The 15,156-nt window shown below is 41.9% G+C and overlaps 1 protein-coding gene across 1 annotated transcript in view; it reads left to right on the plus strand.

Annotated features, from left to right (window-relative positions):
- The first annotated feature begins 1,184 nt into the window (after positions 1–1,184).
- The window catches only part of BSPRY (B-box and SPRY domain containing), a 105,498-nt gene continuing 91,526 nt past the window's right edge, over positions 1,185–15,156 (plus strand). Inside the window, exons 1-2 of the mRNA XM_078642187.1 lie at positions 1,185–2,854; positions 13,709–13,807. Coding sequence (XP_078498313.1) covers positions 2,354–2,854; positions 13,709–13,807 — 600 coding nt within the window. The 5' untranslated portion in view covers positions 1,185–2,353. The remainder of the gene's footprint in view (positions 2,855–13,708; positions 13,808–15,156) is intronic.

Raw genomic sequence — 15,156 nt, forward strand, 5'->3', positions numbered from 1 at the left:
CCTGATATCAATCCCGGCTCCCTGCACAAACAAATTGTGTGATTCTAGGCGAATACTTTATTTCACCAAGCCCCCTTTTATTTCATGATGACATAAAAGAGCAAGTCCAAATGTGTTAGGTCGGGATGTGCGCTGTACAAAATCCTCTTGCGGTTGATTTCATAGTTATTAATGTTTCTCCATGTATAATACGACTCGCCTTTTACTTCACTAATGCCACTGTCAGGGCGGGGTGGGAGGTGTGTGTGGATGAATGCTTCTAAGTTAGTGGTTACAAATTCATAATTTTTATTTAATGCCTCTCAATGCAGTCATGTAGACTGCTGTGCAAAAACGCTCCCACATATTAAGAAAATGAACCTTTGATAAGTGACTTTATCTTCGTTTATACGGTGTTTTCTTGTACTATTTACATGACGAACAGTGTCAGGGCTCGACACGTGCGTTGGCTCTTCGAGCCACGCCAGACCTTTGGCCCGGCTCTGGCTCGCCCACCTCTAAAATGTTCGTGAAGTGGCTGCACTCCATTAAATGCATGGCCCTGCTCAGTTATCTGAGATGAAACGAGCCTACAATATTCAATGAAATGCATTGCAGCTCAGCTACGTTGGGGCTGTATTCTCTAATTAAACGAACGGGTGCTCTGCTGGGCAGTTTTTACACACCTCCATTAATGGAATGACATTTTTGCTGAGACGTGCAGCCACTATTGACTTGAAAACGTGCCAGCACGTGTAAATCTCCCCGCGCCCTCTGCAGCGCCACCAGGGCCAAGTCACAAGCGATGTTTCATCGGCGACACCACCGCACCTTTCACTTGCAGGCTATTTGCATGAAATGCGGATTGCGCCACAGAGAGTACAAGTAAGAAATCCCGTGCTGCAGCGGAGGGCCGGCGGCCTGCTGGCTGCAGAGGAAGCATCCCCGGCGGCTGCAGAGGAAGCATCCCCGGCGGCTGCAGGAAGCCGCCGGGTGTCTGCAGGAAGCGGCAGCCCGGTGAACCTTAAGTGACAGGGAGAGATCGGTTACAAGGAGGTGGGGGTGGGAGGGGTAGCCTGTCCTGCCCTGCCCTGGAGAGCCTGCAGCCGCCGGGGAGGAGCCCTCTGCTGCCAGAAAGGAGGTGTGACTGTGACCTTTGTCAACTCCCCGCCCAGCCCCATCTCCCGCTGCCTCCGCCCAGTGTCAGATTCACCTGTTCACCTGAGCACAGGTGGAGCTGCGGAGAGGAAGCGATACCGGCCGGGGATACATCTCTGCCGGGGAGAGTCGGTGCCAGGACCCGGCCACAGGGGCAGATCCGAGGGGGCAGCAGCGTTGGGGCACCGGGGCGAGACGGAGTAAGGCGAAAGAAATATAAAAGGGCAGGTTTTAAAGGTGTAGCCGAATATCTGAACATGATACAGGTACAGATCTGAAGTGGGTAACTGGGCAGAGCTGGGGGAGGCAGAGGGAAGGATTTAAAGCGGCAGAGGGGCAGATCAGAAGAGGTAGATGCGCAGATCTCAAGAGGTTCAAGGACCTTATGAATCTCAAGGGACGCTCTTGGATGTGAAAAGAGGCGAGGGGCATTGGGGCAGTTTAAAGGGGCACTGGGCAGCGAGTACAGTGGATGGAATTAAACTGGGGAGTACTTGAGAGTGCCAGGGGAAATCCTGATCTACCACAGGGCAGATATGCAGTGTTCCAGAAAAGAGCCCAGGAGCACACGGTGCATCTGAAGTGCGCCTGTAGCAATTCAAGTACAAGGGCAGATGTGAAACGGGGTCGGGGGATATTTGAAGGTGGTGCAGAGGTAAGGACACCTTTTAGCGCGGTATTGGGGCGTCTGAGGGCGATACATGAGCACACCATAAAGGGGTGGATCTGATGGGGGTACAGTGGCAGCTCTGAAGGGGGAAGGCCCTGATCTGGCTGAAGCAGAGACGGATCTTCAGAGGCCAGGTTAGATCTAAGATGGGAATTCAGTTGAACTCTCTTATGTTTTATTACTTGTAATAATATGTATGTATTTTTATGTGGCCCTCCTAGGAGTTCCAAATCTTTAATAAATATTGAATTGAAATAAGAAGGGAAGGGACAAATCCGGGAGTGCTGAGACGGATTTCAAAGGGACAGGGCCTCTGGGGAAAGACAGGACCTCAGGGGTAAATAGGGTAGAAACAGCACTCATGGGGGCAGGAACAGATGTTTAGGGGTGCAGAGACACTTCTCCAAATACCTTGGGGTTAGGGACATATTTCAAGGCTGAACGCAGCTCTCGTGGGCAGGGAGAGGTCTTCCGGCTTCTTCAGAGACTGACAGAACCCTTAGTCATTTTGTCCTCAACCCATCCGTGGGTTAGAGGGTGAAGGGAATGGAGACCGCGCAGAACCCTCCTATAGGGACCATTCCTGTGAGACAGATGGGGGCGCCAGAGGAGCTCAATGGGTCCCAGAAGGGCGATGGCCCTCTCCACGAGCCAGGGAAACAACTCCCTGCTAAGGATGGGTTCTCTGACATTTTTACGGTGACACTTGACGAGGGTTCCGCCCTTCCCAACCTTCAGGATCAGCTCGCCACCCTCAATGTAGCACGTTCCAACCCTGGTACTTCTCTACCCACCCTGGTAACAGTGCCAACTGTGTCTGGCACATTGTTACCTTCATTGGTTACACTGCAGCCCACCCCGAGTACAGTGTCACCTGCCCCGGAGGTCCATGGAGGCACGCAGATACCCCTGCAGGAGGCAAGCTGCCCAGAGCATGGACTGCCACAGAGTCGCTGGTGCCAAGAGGAGTCGCGACCGGTGTGCCAGCAGTGCCCGTGCCAAGACCACCACACCAGGGATCTGGAGGAGAGCGCCAGCGAGATCCGGGTAAGAGGGCATGGAGCTCAGGAGTGTGGCATGGTGGGGTGTCGGCAGCTCTGGGGCAAGGGACATGGGTATGCATGGACAGAGGCAAAGAAAACCCCAGGTTTGGGGAGAGGAAATGAAGAGTGATAAACAGGCAAGGGGGCAAAGTACAAGGGGAGTGTGCAAGAAGCAGGGTATCAAAGCTAGTGGTTAGGCTAGATCCCAAGGAGCTTCAGGGTTGTCGGAGGAAGGACCACACAAGCATCACAAGGGCAGCAGCTGGGATTGTAGACTATGGCTTGTGAGTGATGCAGGTAAGAAGGCTGCAGGATGCTTCATAAGGATGTGACAGGGACAGATGGGGAAGATGGAGCCCTAAGTGCAGAATCTACAGAAGGTTAAAGGGCTAAGGGCGGGCAGTGTCTTAGTAATGTGGTCAGTGGACAAGTCAGGGGCCACTCTAACTGGAGTTCCCCTTTCATTTTATTAAAACAAAGAGAGTTTGGATCAAGCATTAAAGCCATTTGTTTCAATAGAGATTGTTTTGGAGAGAGTTCTGTGGGCTTTTAAATAAAACTCTATTCTTGGTTTCGACTGAACCCTTGCTTCATATTTATTTTTAAAGAGGTCAGGCATGACTAGCTTAAAAGGTATTATTTGGCAATAGCTCCTTACTTATAAAATTAGGTTATGCGGGAAATATTTTCCCCCAGATGCATCAATAACCCATTTTGCTATTCCTTAACCACATGAATGCTACAGCAATTCATGCTCTGTGCTGCAGATCCATATTTACCATTGTTCATGACGAGCTCAGCTCGTCATCAGCACACAAGCAGTGTACTGCATGACGAGCTGAGCTTGTCATGAGCATGGAAGGGATTAATAGCGAACAATAACGATTCACTATTAAGGAATAGCAAAATGCAATGCATGAAGAAATCACTAAACAAATAGCGATTTCTTAAAATTCCTTAATTGCGATTCGCAAATTGCGAGTCGCAATTAAGGAATACCATCCCACTCATTCCTATGGGCCTAGAGGCCCATAGGAATGAATGGGAAGACATTCTCAATTTGCGAATCGCAATTAGCGATTCGCAAATTGAGAATGCGATTTCAAGGGTGCAGGGGTGTCCAAAGGACACCCTGTTGCACCCCTGAAATTGATCTGTGCACATATGTTGCACACACACATGCCCTTAGGGCATGTGTGTGCGCAACATGAAACTTTGAAAAATGCACTTTAGTGCATTTTTCAAAGTTTTTGCAAATTACCATGAAGTTCAACTTCATGGTAATTTGCGAGCCCTATTAGCGAAATCTCTATTTTTTAAACTTTAATGCATTGCATTTAAGGAATCTCAATTTGAGATTCCTTAAATGCAAGTAATCGCAATTGTGCGATTTCTTAATTTGCGATTTTTGCATTTGGGATGATGCATCCCAAATGCAAAAATACCGGTCGCAAAGGGGCAGATTCTGAGAATCTGCATTCTGAGAATCTGCTCCTTTGCGAGCGGATTTTACCTTGATCCATCTGGGCCTTAGTTGTTACTTTTCAGATATTTTTTCTGTTTTTTTTTTTCTTTGACTATGAATCCACACTCATCTTTAACATATTTATTTATTTGAGTTTTTTTAAAGCGCCAACATTACCTGTCAGGGTATCAGAGCGCTGAAAAAATAGCAGGCAAGTCTTACATATAAAATAAGAAGCAATCAGTTATAAGTAAGAACAGGAACACTGCAAAGTAACCATCGGTTAGGTAGATTCATGATCCAGAGTTATCTACATGGGAATCGTCCAGCTGCTTTCCTCAGGGTTGTTATTGGAGAAATGTGTCGATCAGAAGCCTTTTCACTTCTTTTTTGAAGGCGGTCGTAAGGGGGGGCTAGGGGGGGAAGGGGAGGAGTCCTCATTATGGGTGGCTGTGCATTCCATATTATAGGGGCTAAGCCGGAGCAGGACGGGTTGTAAATTTTCTTTTTGTTGAGCTTCTGCGGTTTCAGCAATAGGGAGTTGGTGCTTCTTAAGGAACGACTGCCCCTGACAGTTCTAGTTTATTGGCCATGTACACAGTATTGTTGTTATTTTGTATGTACACTGTGTTGTAGTTTAATGTTGGTAAACACTAAAGCACAGAATTTTGACCCAATCTTGTTTCATGTTTAGTTTTAAAGCCACCATGGCTAGAGTAAAAAGTATTATTTGAACATAGATAGTTTATTTTCCTGTAGTGTCCTTGCTTATGTTTTTGGGTTATTCTGGGAATATTTGGTTTAAGTTACCCTTCAGAAATATTTTTAATGTATTTATTTTTTCTTTGACCATTAATTCCCATTAATCTCTAACACATATATTTTGTGTGCAGGAAGTGTTGCATGTTAGTGTGGGGGATGTGTTATATTAATATAGAGAGAACTAGTCAGCCTACTCTGCTTTGCAATATAGGCTCTACTGTCACCTGCAGTTTTACTAGAAAACATCATAAATTATAAATGAGGAATCTAAGATAGTAGTCACTTGATATGTGAAAAATACGGTGCACAGACATAATATCGACTCCAAAATATCGTTTGGACAGAATATCGAGTTTTAAATATCGTTTGGACAAAATATCGACAGGACAGAATATCGACAGTCAAAATATCGTTTTTAAGGTAAGTGAAGTAATATCGACTGTAAATAATATAGAAAGTGAAAATATCCAAGTATATAATCTAGATAGTAAAAAATATCGTTTTTTAAATAATATTTAATTATTTATAGTGTTTTTATGTTATAATATGTGTGAAAAGTGTCATTTTATGTTATAATTATTTTTAATTAATGATTTTTTTAAAATTATTGTGTAATTTTATTCTGTAGCGGGTTGTGGGTTTATAGGGGAATAGGGTGGGAAGTAATTTAATTATAATTAATTAAATATGTAAATGTATTAATTGGTAGTAATAATTAATTAATTGGTAATTAAATAATATTTGTTAATTATTTAAAATTTAATTGGTAATTAATTTAATTTAATTGATTAATTGCTAATTATGTAAATTAAAATAATTTATTTCCTGTAGCGGGTTGTGGGTTTATAGGGGAATAGGGTGGGAAGTAATTTAATTATAATTAATTAAATATGTAAATGTATTAATTGGTAGTAATATTTAATTAATTGGTAATTAAATAATATTTGTTAATTATTTAAAATGTAATTGGTAATTAATTTAATTTAATTGATTAATTGCTAATTATGTTAAATTAAAGGGGTATTTTTAGGGTTCAGGGTCAGTTTTTGGTTTTTGGGTAAAGGGGTATTTTTAGGGTTCAGGGTCAGTTTTTAGTTTTTGGGTAAAGGGGTATTTTTAGGGTTCAGGGTCAGTTTTTAGTTTTTGGGTTAAGGGGTATTTTTAGGGTTCAGGGTCAGTTTTGGGTTTTTGGGTAAAGGGGTATTTTTAGGGTTCAGGGTCAGTTTTTAGTTTTTGGGTAAAGGGGTATTTTTAGGGTTCAGGGTCAGTTTTGGGGTTTTGGGTAAAGGTTTTTTTTTAGGGTTCAGGGTCAGTTTTGGGTTTTTGGGGTACAGGGGTACAGTGTAAAAATAAAGTAAAATTAAATTTACATTAATTTAATTTAATGAAATGAAATTAAATTAAATTATATTAAATTAATTTTAAATAATTTAAATTATACAAATTATTATATACTTACCAATACTTACGTTGTAATGGTAGTGCGTTGTAAAAGTTGCGTTGTAACGTCATATATCCACTGTTGCACTCCTTGGAGTGGGAATAGTAATTTTAACCCCTACGCTATCCAACGCTTTCCCTACTGTTGCACCCACTGGAGTGGGAATAGTAATTTTTACTCTATTGTATTTGTACGTTAATAATATTGGCTATTATTTAATTAAATTTTGTTACTATATATATATATGTTTTAAGAAATATGATTAAAAAAATATTATTTTTTTACTTTCATTAATTATTTAATTATTAAAAGTTGTTTTAAGTATTGTTAAGTATATTTTAGTAATTAATTTTTTATATTAATGTAATTAAACATTGTTGTTATTAAAGTCGATATTTTTTACAACTATATTTTTGTAAACGATATTTTTAACTCGATATTTTTGTACTTACCTGTTTGTAGATAGAAACTCGATATTTTGTCTCTCGATATTTTGTCAACGATATTTTTGTTGGTCGATATTCTGTCCCTCGATATTATTTCAGTGATCCGAAAAATACAATAATACCATAATCAGCCAATTCCCGAGACTCAAGTTCAGACCAACCCCAGTAGTTAGTCAACATTGTTTCGACCGATCACCACTAGAGTGGCCTTCATCTGGACATGACCATAATATCAGCCATGAAAATAAAGCATAGCAGAACTCTGGTGGCCAACACCTATGCAAACCACCACAAATTTGGTAATGATGCATGTATGATCGACAAACTCATGATAATACATATAATGGTTTCAATACAATTATGGCAAAAGGAGGATTTCTGGATTGCCTTAAACAGTTATGTCTGTACTAGTTAATACTGTCGTATTCTTTGCATTGATGTAGAACTAGGATGTTCATTGTTTGTACACAAAAGTAACATTAGTGAGCTGAGATGCTTGTTACATTTATTCTGCTCCAATCCTGCCCTGCAATGAGAAGGAAGCATTTACTGCAGAGAAGACTATTTTTATCAGGGTGGATAACATTTTATTTCCTGGAGGTTCTTCATAGAAGGTGAATTTATGGAATCTGATTCTAAATAAAACACATATACCTATGTGGGAAGATAAACTCTGATAGCTCAGATTGTAAAAGTATCATGTTACTTGGATCTCTCTGGGCATTTTCTTTTCCTTATGCGAAAAGGAGAGCATACATATCCACACAGTAGGGTAGATTACGCTGTAAATTGTTAGCCATGCTTTATATTAGCGATAGTATTACAAATCCCCAATGCTGTATATGTGGCTCTGCAATAGGTTAAAAATGATGTGCACCCTGCAACATTTGATGACACATCCTTGCAATTTCACAATGGAGTGCTGCATCAAAGAAATCCAAATAACACAAATTGAGGGGACTAGATTAAGCCCCTGTGGTTTTATGTCAGGTAAGATCAGTGACGAAAACAATATATACTAACCGTTTCTGATCTGTAATATTCTTTGTATAGTACTCTAGAATAGCTGTTTAATTCTTTGTCTAACGGGTCCCATTCAAGAAAGATAGTATTAGTATTTTAATTTGTACTATGGTTTTCTACACTGGACAGCTAGGCCTGCCACAGTGAAAATATCTTTTGGGTGCTAGTCGCTGTAAGGACACATTAACATTAAATCTCTACATGTCCTACTTTTAAATACAATGCACCCAGCCTTCTGGGTTACAATCCCTATATAAGGGGTGACCTATTATTATTTAAAAGGACGTTTTCCCCTTTCAAAAGTGTTTATTTTGACAGGTTGAAATGCTATAGTCAAGCTGCCATGGTAGGCCTGATGGCACAACAGGGGCTGCAGTCCACTAGTAGCATTTAACTTCCAGGTCCTGGTTACATTTTGTACAGTGTACAAGGGACTTGTAGGCATGTTAAACATACCAATTAAGCGTATGTAAATGTGACCATGTTAAAAGGGGGAACACATGCACTTTGTTACTGGTAAGCAGGGGTAAAGTGCGCATAGTGTGTTTTAAAGCCAGCAGAAATGTAGGGTCCAGCAAAAGGTGAAAAACTGGAGTGACCACGCAGATAAGGCAGATTTTCTACATCAAGTTTGCTCATGCACTCCTGATGCCAGCAATAAAGTCTCAGGCCCTCACTCAGTAAATTTCGAAATGGGACCATGTTTCCAATAATTGCATATCCATAAGCAGTAATCATAACAGGACCACAAATTTAGATTGAAATGTTGTGTAACACACATAAACTCTGTTTATGCATATTATATGCATCATTGGGTGCAGAGTTAGCACCAGCTTTTTTCTGGTGCTAGTAGGCATGGCAATTCAGTGCAGGGAAGTAGTTTTACAGCATTTTGTGGTTCAGTAATAGTATACTCCTTTACTCTAAATATCAACATTTAATAAATGCAATGAAATTCACTTTTCACACAGGGAATAGTGTTTAAGATACTTTCTTAACCTTGAGGGCAGCTTAGTGGAGAGTTGCCTCGATGCTTCACCATCCTATGATTAGATGCCTGAGTATTATGTCTTGCTATGCTATGCTATGCCTCTTGATGGTCTAAATGAACAATATCCTATTTCCAATCAAATCAGTCTTAGTAGAAAATAGACCATCTTACCTATTTATGCAGTTTAGCAAAGCACAGGAGATCATCTGGGAAAATGACAAAACTGAAATTCACACTGGTACAAATATGAACAACAAAGACATCACGCACAGACCCTACGCCCCCTCACCCCCACATTTAGGCATCTCATGGAGCAGGGCTTGTCACAAAGGACCACGTATTTGAGCCAGTGCTGTACAGACTAAACCAGAGATGGCAGGGTAAATGTGCTGTTTAATGATTAACAGGCACCAAGCGGTGACTTTATTTACGATTATAGGGATGTGACATAAAGCATGCTACTGGCCTTTAAGGGCAATTGAGCTTTCCAATAGAATATTAGCGTATACACAATGCAGCACTTTTGGGGGGCACAAAGTGCATAATGGTTTTGCACAAAGAAAGCCAAATGGAAAGGAGCATTGAACAGAGGGGGTTGTTCTTCTGACATCAGTCATGTACCCCTTATTGCACTTACTGAAGATAACTAAAAGATATGATTAAAGAGGACCAAACTCATTCTCTTATGAACAGATCTTTGTTAACAGTCATACGAATGCTTAATCATCAAACAGTATTTAGAATTGCTTTTGTTAAAAAAGCAATGGCTTCAGGGATTAAGAGACCTCTTACCATGATGCGCTGTAAGGAACAGATCTTTGTATTGATTCATTGGCCCATATGTGGTTACACAGGCATCTTATACTTTATATGGCACTTCAGACAGGGGGAGATATGTGATGCCGGGTCTCTTACGTGGTGATCTAATATAGTTGTATAGAAATGCCGATTGTGAGGTCTCTACATAGAGGTGTGCATATCAAACAAGAGAGCAGAAAACTCTTGGATTATAATCTGTCATTAACAATTGCCGTTGAGTTGTGTATTATGAAATCCACCTAAATAATTAACTTCTCTTCTCTGTATGACAAGGTTTGGTTTGTATCAGCACTTTGAGTTTACTGGACAACTGGTCTATTAAAAGCCAAAAGATGTCTTTGTTAGTATGGTTGATGTCACACCAAAAAGGCAAGGGTCACCTTTCCTTTAAATCAGCCCTACTGGGCAAGAAGTTTTTTACTGAACAAGTAGCATTTTCTATACATTGAAAGATTATTTAAGGTAAGTGGCCAACTTATGATTTTAAAGATTTCCACATTGTTTCTTAGGCTAGATGCAGCACAACTTTGAGCGCTCCAGCATCAATATGGCTTTGGTTGGCTTGGTGGTCTTTTATTACAAGTTCTGACCATGGACTGTTGCATCTTTTTTCATTTCTCTGAAAAGAAAATAGTTTGATGTATATATTCGTATATTACTGACCCATCACCTTTAAGTGGTGTTTGATCCACATTTTTATCAGATCGGTTGCAGGACTGAAAGTGGTAATTCAGTTAAAGTAATCATCCATGGCTGCCCAGCCATGGAAAAGATAGGACAACTGTGATCTAATGCACATCTCAAAAGATTTGCATGAGATCACAGTTGTCCTATCATTTCCATTTATTTGCTTTAGATATGATTGTTTTTGGCTAACCCCTAGTTTTCGGTTTGGTGTATAGGGGTTTCTGCAGGCAGATCTTTCTGTTGTGAACAGTTTCTGCTTCTTCTTAAGAACTGGCCGAAAGTATGAAATGTCAATAAGGGCTTCATGGCACATATCCTTTAAATATGAAAAGGTATTATTGCAGTGGGAATGGCGGTGTCTAGAAAAGGCGAATTTACAGAGTACTATAATATCAGAGTGCTGGAGTTCCCAATCCACCAGCCCACTGGACATGCCACAGTTCCTCCAGGAAGGCAAAGGGTCTGACCTCAACCAGCATGGTGGAGGACTGTCTGTCCTAATTAAAGATCCCTGCCAAATCTAGGGGGAGGGGGGGTAGGATGGCCATCCCTGGCCCATTGGCGTACGGGCCACCAAGTCAGACTTTACATTAGCAAAGCCAGCAGAGGGTCTGCTGATATAAGTTTGCCACTTCTTCTGACTATTGAGAGCAGGGGAACCACAGGTTTGATAGGGCATGAGTATGAATGACTTATGGGACTACTTCTGCCTCCCAATACTCTAAATATAGTCCTTTGTCTTTACTGCCTCAAAAATGTAAAGATCCAAAAAGCTGATGCTATGTTTTTTTGTAGGGAGTAAATTTCAGTAGACGCTTTCTAGTTGCATCACTCTAGATAGTTAGTCAGACATGTTCCATTGCTCTTTCAGAGGATACAAGTATTTCTCGTGCCTGGATATTTGCTCCAAATTCTCAATTCGTCAGTACTGTCAATTGAGCGTTAAGAAGGACGCAAGATGCTTGTTCTTTAAAAAAAAACTCACCAACTGTGAGTGAAAAGTTAGACATATGTTAAGATGGAAAAGAGAGTTTATTTGTAGTTTATTACAATCATGTTCTTTTTTGGTTTCAGGTGCATTGATTTTATTGCATGCTATATATTAAAAGAATATCAGTAGATTGTAAATGTATAACACAGACACAATACTGAAAATTACATTTTGAAATGTAGTCATTGGAGGGCACTTGGATGAAAATAAATATTTATATATCCAAAGTGTTTTAAATAAATAAATAATCCATAAAAAGAGTTGTACCCACTCTAATGGGTCTGATGTTTCCTTAATAACTCAGATTGACTGTCCATGGTCGTTACAGGATCAAATAAACACAGATAAACCAAAAGATAAATAAGGAACCTTGTGTATGAGTGACATTTATTACAAATATTAAGTGTTCCTTCAGACTGTGACTAGTGGCCCGCCCTGTCGGCCGAGGCCGGGCTCCAGCATCTCACCAGGTTAGCACAGTCCAAGACTCTGCCCCACTTGGCAGAGAACCACCTCCGCGCTTAAAGATTCCTGCCTGCATGGTAGGGATTTCAATGCCTTCCGGTGCATTCACCAGTACAGTGAATGTACTGATGGCAGAGGAGAATGCCAATTGGTCGCAAGGTTGTTTACGCCATTCAGATTTGGGTTTTTTCTGAAGCAAACTTCTAAAGGAGGAGTTTGTTCAGGAATACAAAAACGCATAGTTATTTCTGTAAAGGACAGAGCCCTGGGTAAGGGTTTCCACCAGCAAAGCTGGCTCAGACTCCACCAGCAGAAACTCAGTAGATCCTCCACCTCTAAAAGGGACAGGTAACCACAATTAGCAATGGACAGAACAGCCAACATTTTATGACAGATGTCCCCATCCTCCAACCTCTAAATGACCCCTTATTGTGAAATTGCATTCTTCCTTTTGCTGGAGTAGCTACTATGGTTTCTTCCATGTAGTACTTCATTTTGTGAGTGAAGGGATGTAGGAAGACTCTGCAAAGTTAGAAAGTGAATCCAATATAGAATTTACATCTGCAACTATTGGTTTCCCAGGAACGTAAGCTGCCTCTTTATATATTTTTGCCAAGGTGCCCCTATCAAGAGTTACGGCACATTAGATTTTCATCAGGGGTAGGATTATGTGGGTACCACTAGGATCCTGGAGTGCAGTGCATGCACCTAGAGCCTTGAAAAGTAGAGGATCCCCCTAAATGTGGGTGGGATGCAACAACCAGCTGATGGGATTCCGGAAGGCAGTGCGAGCCCCCATCACTGTATGATGCAGGCGGGTACCCCTGCGTTTTGTCCTGGTGGAAAAAAACTGCTTACCGAAAGAGTGGGCAGCAGTGGATCTCTCCTCTCTTTTGGGAAACTTAGGACTGTGGGATGCAGTTTATGTCCTGTAGGGGTCTTGGGAGTATACCCAGGCCTCCCCCCACGCACTTCCCCTCCCTCTGCCTCCTATTAGCTGTGGATGCCCCCACTGTTTTGGGACACAGTGGATTCTGGGAGCAGTTTATGTCTGTAAAGGTCTTGTCAGGAAGTACATGTCCCTGCAACCCTTCTACTTCCCCCACAGGTTTAGCCATCGGTTGCTACTGGGGTTTTGGAAACCATTTGTATTGCTTGCAGGTCTTGGACTCAGAGTCCTAGTGGATATACTGTGTTTTGGTTGGTAGTGTGTGCCTCCAGTGTTTGAGAAAGCAGTGGTAGCTTAAAAGGGTTCTGAAAAGCAGTTTATGCTTACCTGGATTTTTTAAAGCAATAGATCACTTCCAAGGTTATAGAAAGCAGTGGAGGCCCCAAGTGTTTTGTGATGGATTCAATGGTTGAAATTGTCCTTGAATGTAGTGGATAATCCAGTGTGTCTGGGTAAGGTTGATGCCTCAAGCTTTAGGAGTGAATGCCTCTGAGGTTTGGGATGCATTTCAGGCTCCTTACCAGCCTCACCAATATTGACAGTGAATATCCCAATGAGAGCTAATGCAAAAGAACCCCCCCCCCCCATATTATCAGAAGATGTTCACAATGTTTTGTGGTGTAGTAATTGATATTCAAGGCATTACAGTGCATGCAAGGCCATTGAAATGTGCTCCAGAGATTCTATGGTCATTGTATGGGATTTGCTGCAGAGATTCTATGGCCATTGTTCCAGTAACCTAAAATGGCATTTAAGCTCTGATTATGAATGGAAAAATGCATTGTGCCCCCTAACATTATCTCTCTTTTTTATTTCCAGAATAAAATTGTGGATCACTGTGAGACACTGCAGCTCAAAACTGCAGGAATTGAGAAGTACGTGGCAGAGGTGCTGCCGGAAAAGAACCAAAGCGTGGCAGTAAGTTTCCTCTTGCTCCGGTTTAGGGGTTTCAGCTCTTCTTATCTGTTAGTGTGAAGGGAAAATAATCCATCCAGGTCCCTTGCACAGAGAATGAACCTGTTGAAGGCCCACAAGGATACAGTTACCATGGGATACCATTTGAGCCTGTGTGCCTTGGGTATCCTCTTCCAGTGGACTGAGGAAGTGGTAGGACAAAGGTTGTGTGAAGTGTGTGAAGAACACAAAGGTGCCCTTGTCAATGAGAGTACTTTGCCATTCGATATATAATGAAGGCGATATCCACTTGCTACATACATTTGCGTCTGGTGTCAAATCAACAACGTGTTGATGATCATCCAAGTGCTGCAAAGGCGATTCTGGTTCCTGATGAATGAATGAATGAATAAAACACTTGTAAAGCACACCAGAGATGGCGGCATCTCTAGGTGCTCACCACGAGTACAAAGAATTTCTGGCCAAGAGTGAGTTGCCATAACCACGGGTGAATGTGTGTGCAAAGGCATAAAATGTTGTCCAACACAGCATGTACTTTGGGGCAGATTTACAAGCCCCTTGCGCTCCTTTTACACCGCCGTTGCGTCACTTTTGTGACGCAGCTGCGGCGCAAATCCTGCACCATGGTGCGGGGTACTGACAACGTGACGCATCTGGGCGATGCGTCACGTTTTAAAGCCCTGCGTCAGAAGGAAAGCGTTCCTGCGCAGCATTAACAAGATAGGGCCCCCCCAGAGCCTTCCTAGTGCTGCGTCCTGCTTGTGACGCAACTCCAGCAATGCGCCGCTTTTATGGCACAGATGCGTCACACATCTGTGCCGTTTTTGCCCATTGGTGCGCCGCATTGTAAATGCGGCGCATCAATGGTGGCGGAGGCATGGCGCACAATAAGTGGCGCATCCCTGCTGATATGCTGGGATGCGCCACTTATTGTAAATCTGCCCCTTTGTTTTTTCGGTCTGGCAAAGCAATCCCCAGACCTACTGTGTTCAATGAATACTGATTGTGCTCTGGGTCAGCCCCCTTCTAAAAGTGACTTGCTTGCTTCAGCAACCTTCAACTTCAAACATTGTCAAACACATCTTTCCTCAGTCCGAAGAAGTAATTTGGTCTCAATGGTTTTTGCACTATTTTTCTCCTCCAGTTATTTCATTGGGTACATGATGTACTATTTACATCTTAAAACTGCAGGTAACCAGCACACTTTTTTGTCACATTCAATCATTTATCTCACACATGCGTTTCATGTGTTTAGAGCATTTATTTCCTGATCGCTGCAGTAGCTGTTTTTCTGATCGTTTTGTCAGTGCTCGAGTGCGGCGCTCAGGGCCGCCTTTAGGGCAGTGCGACCT

This window comes from Lissotriton helveticus, chromosome 5_1 (genome assembly GCF_964261635.1).
Source record: "Lissotriton helveticus chromosome 5_1, aLisHel1.1, whole genome shotgun sequence".
Taxonomy (NCBI): Eukaryota; Metazoa; Chordata; class Amphibia; order Caudata; family Salamandridae; genus Lissotriton; species Lissotriton helveticus.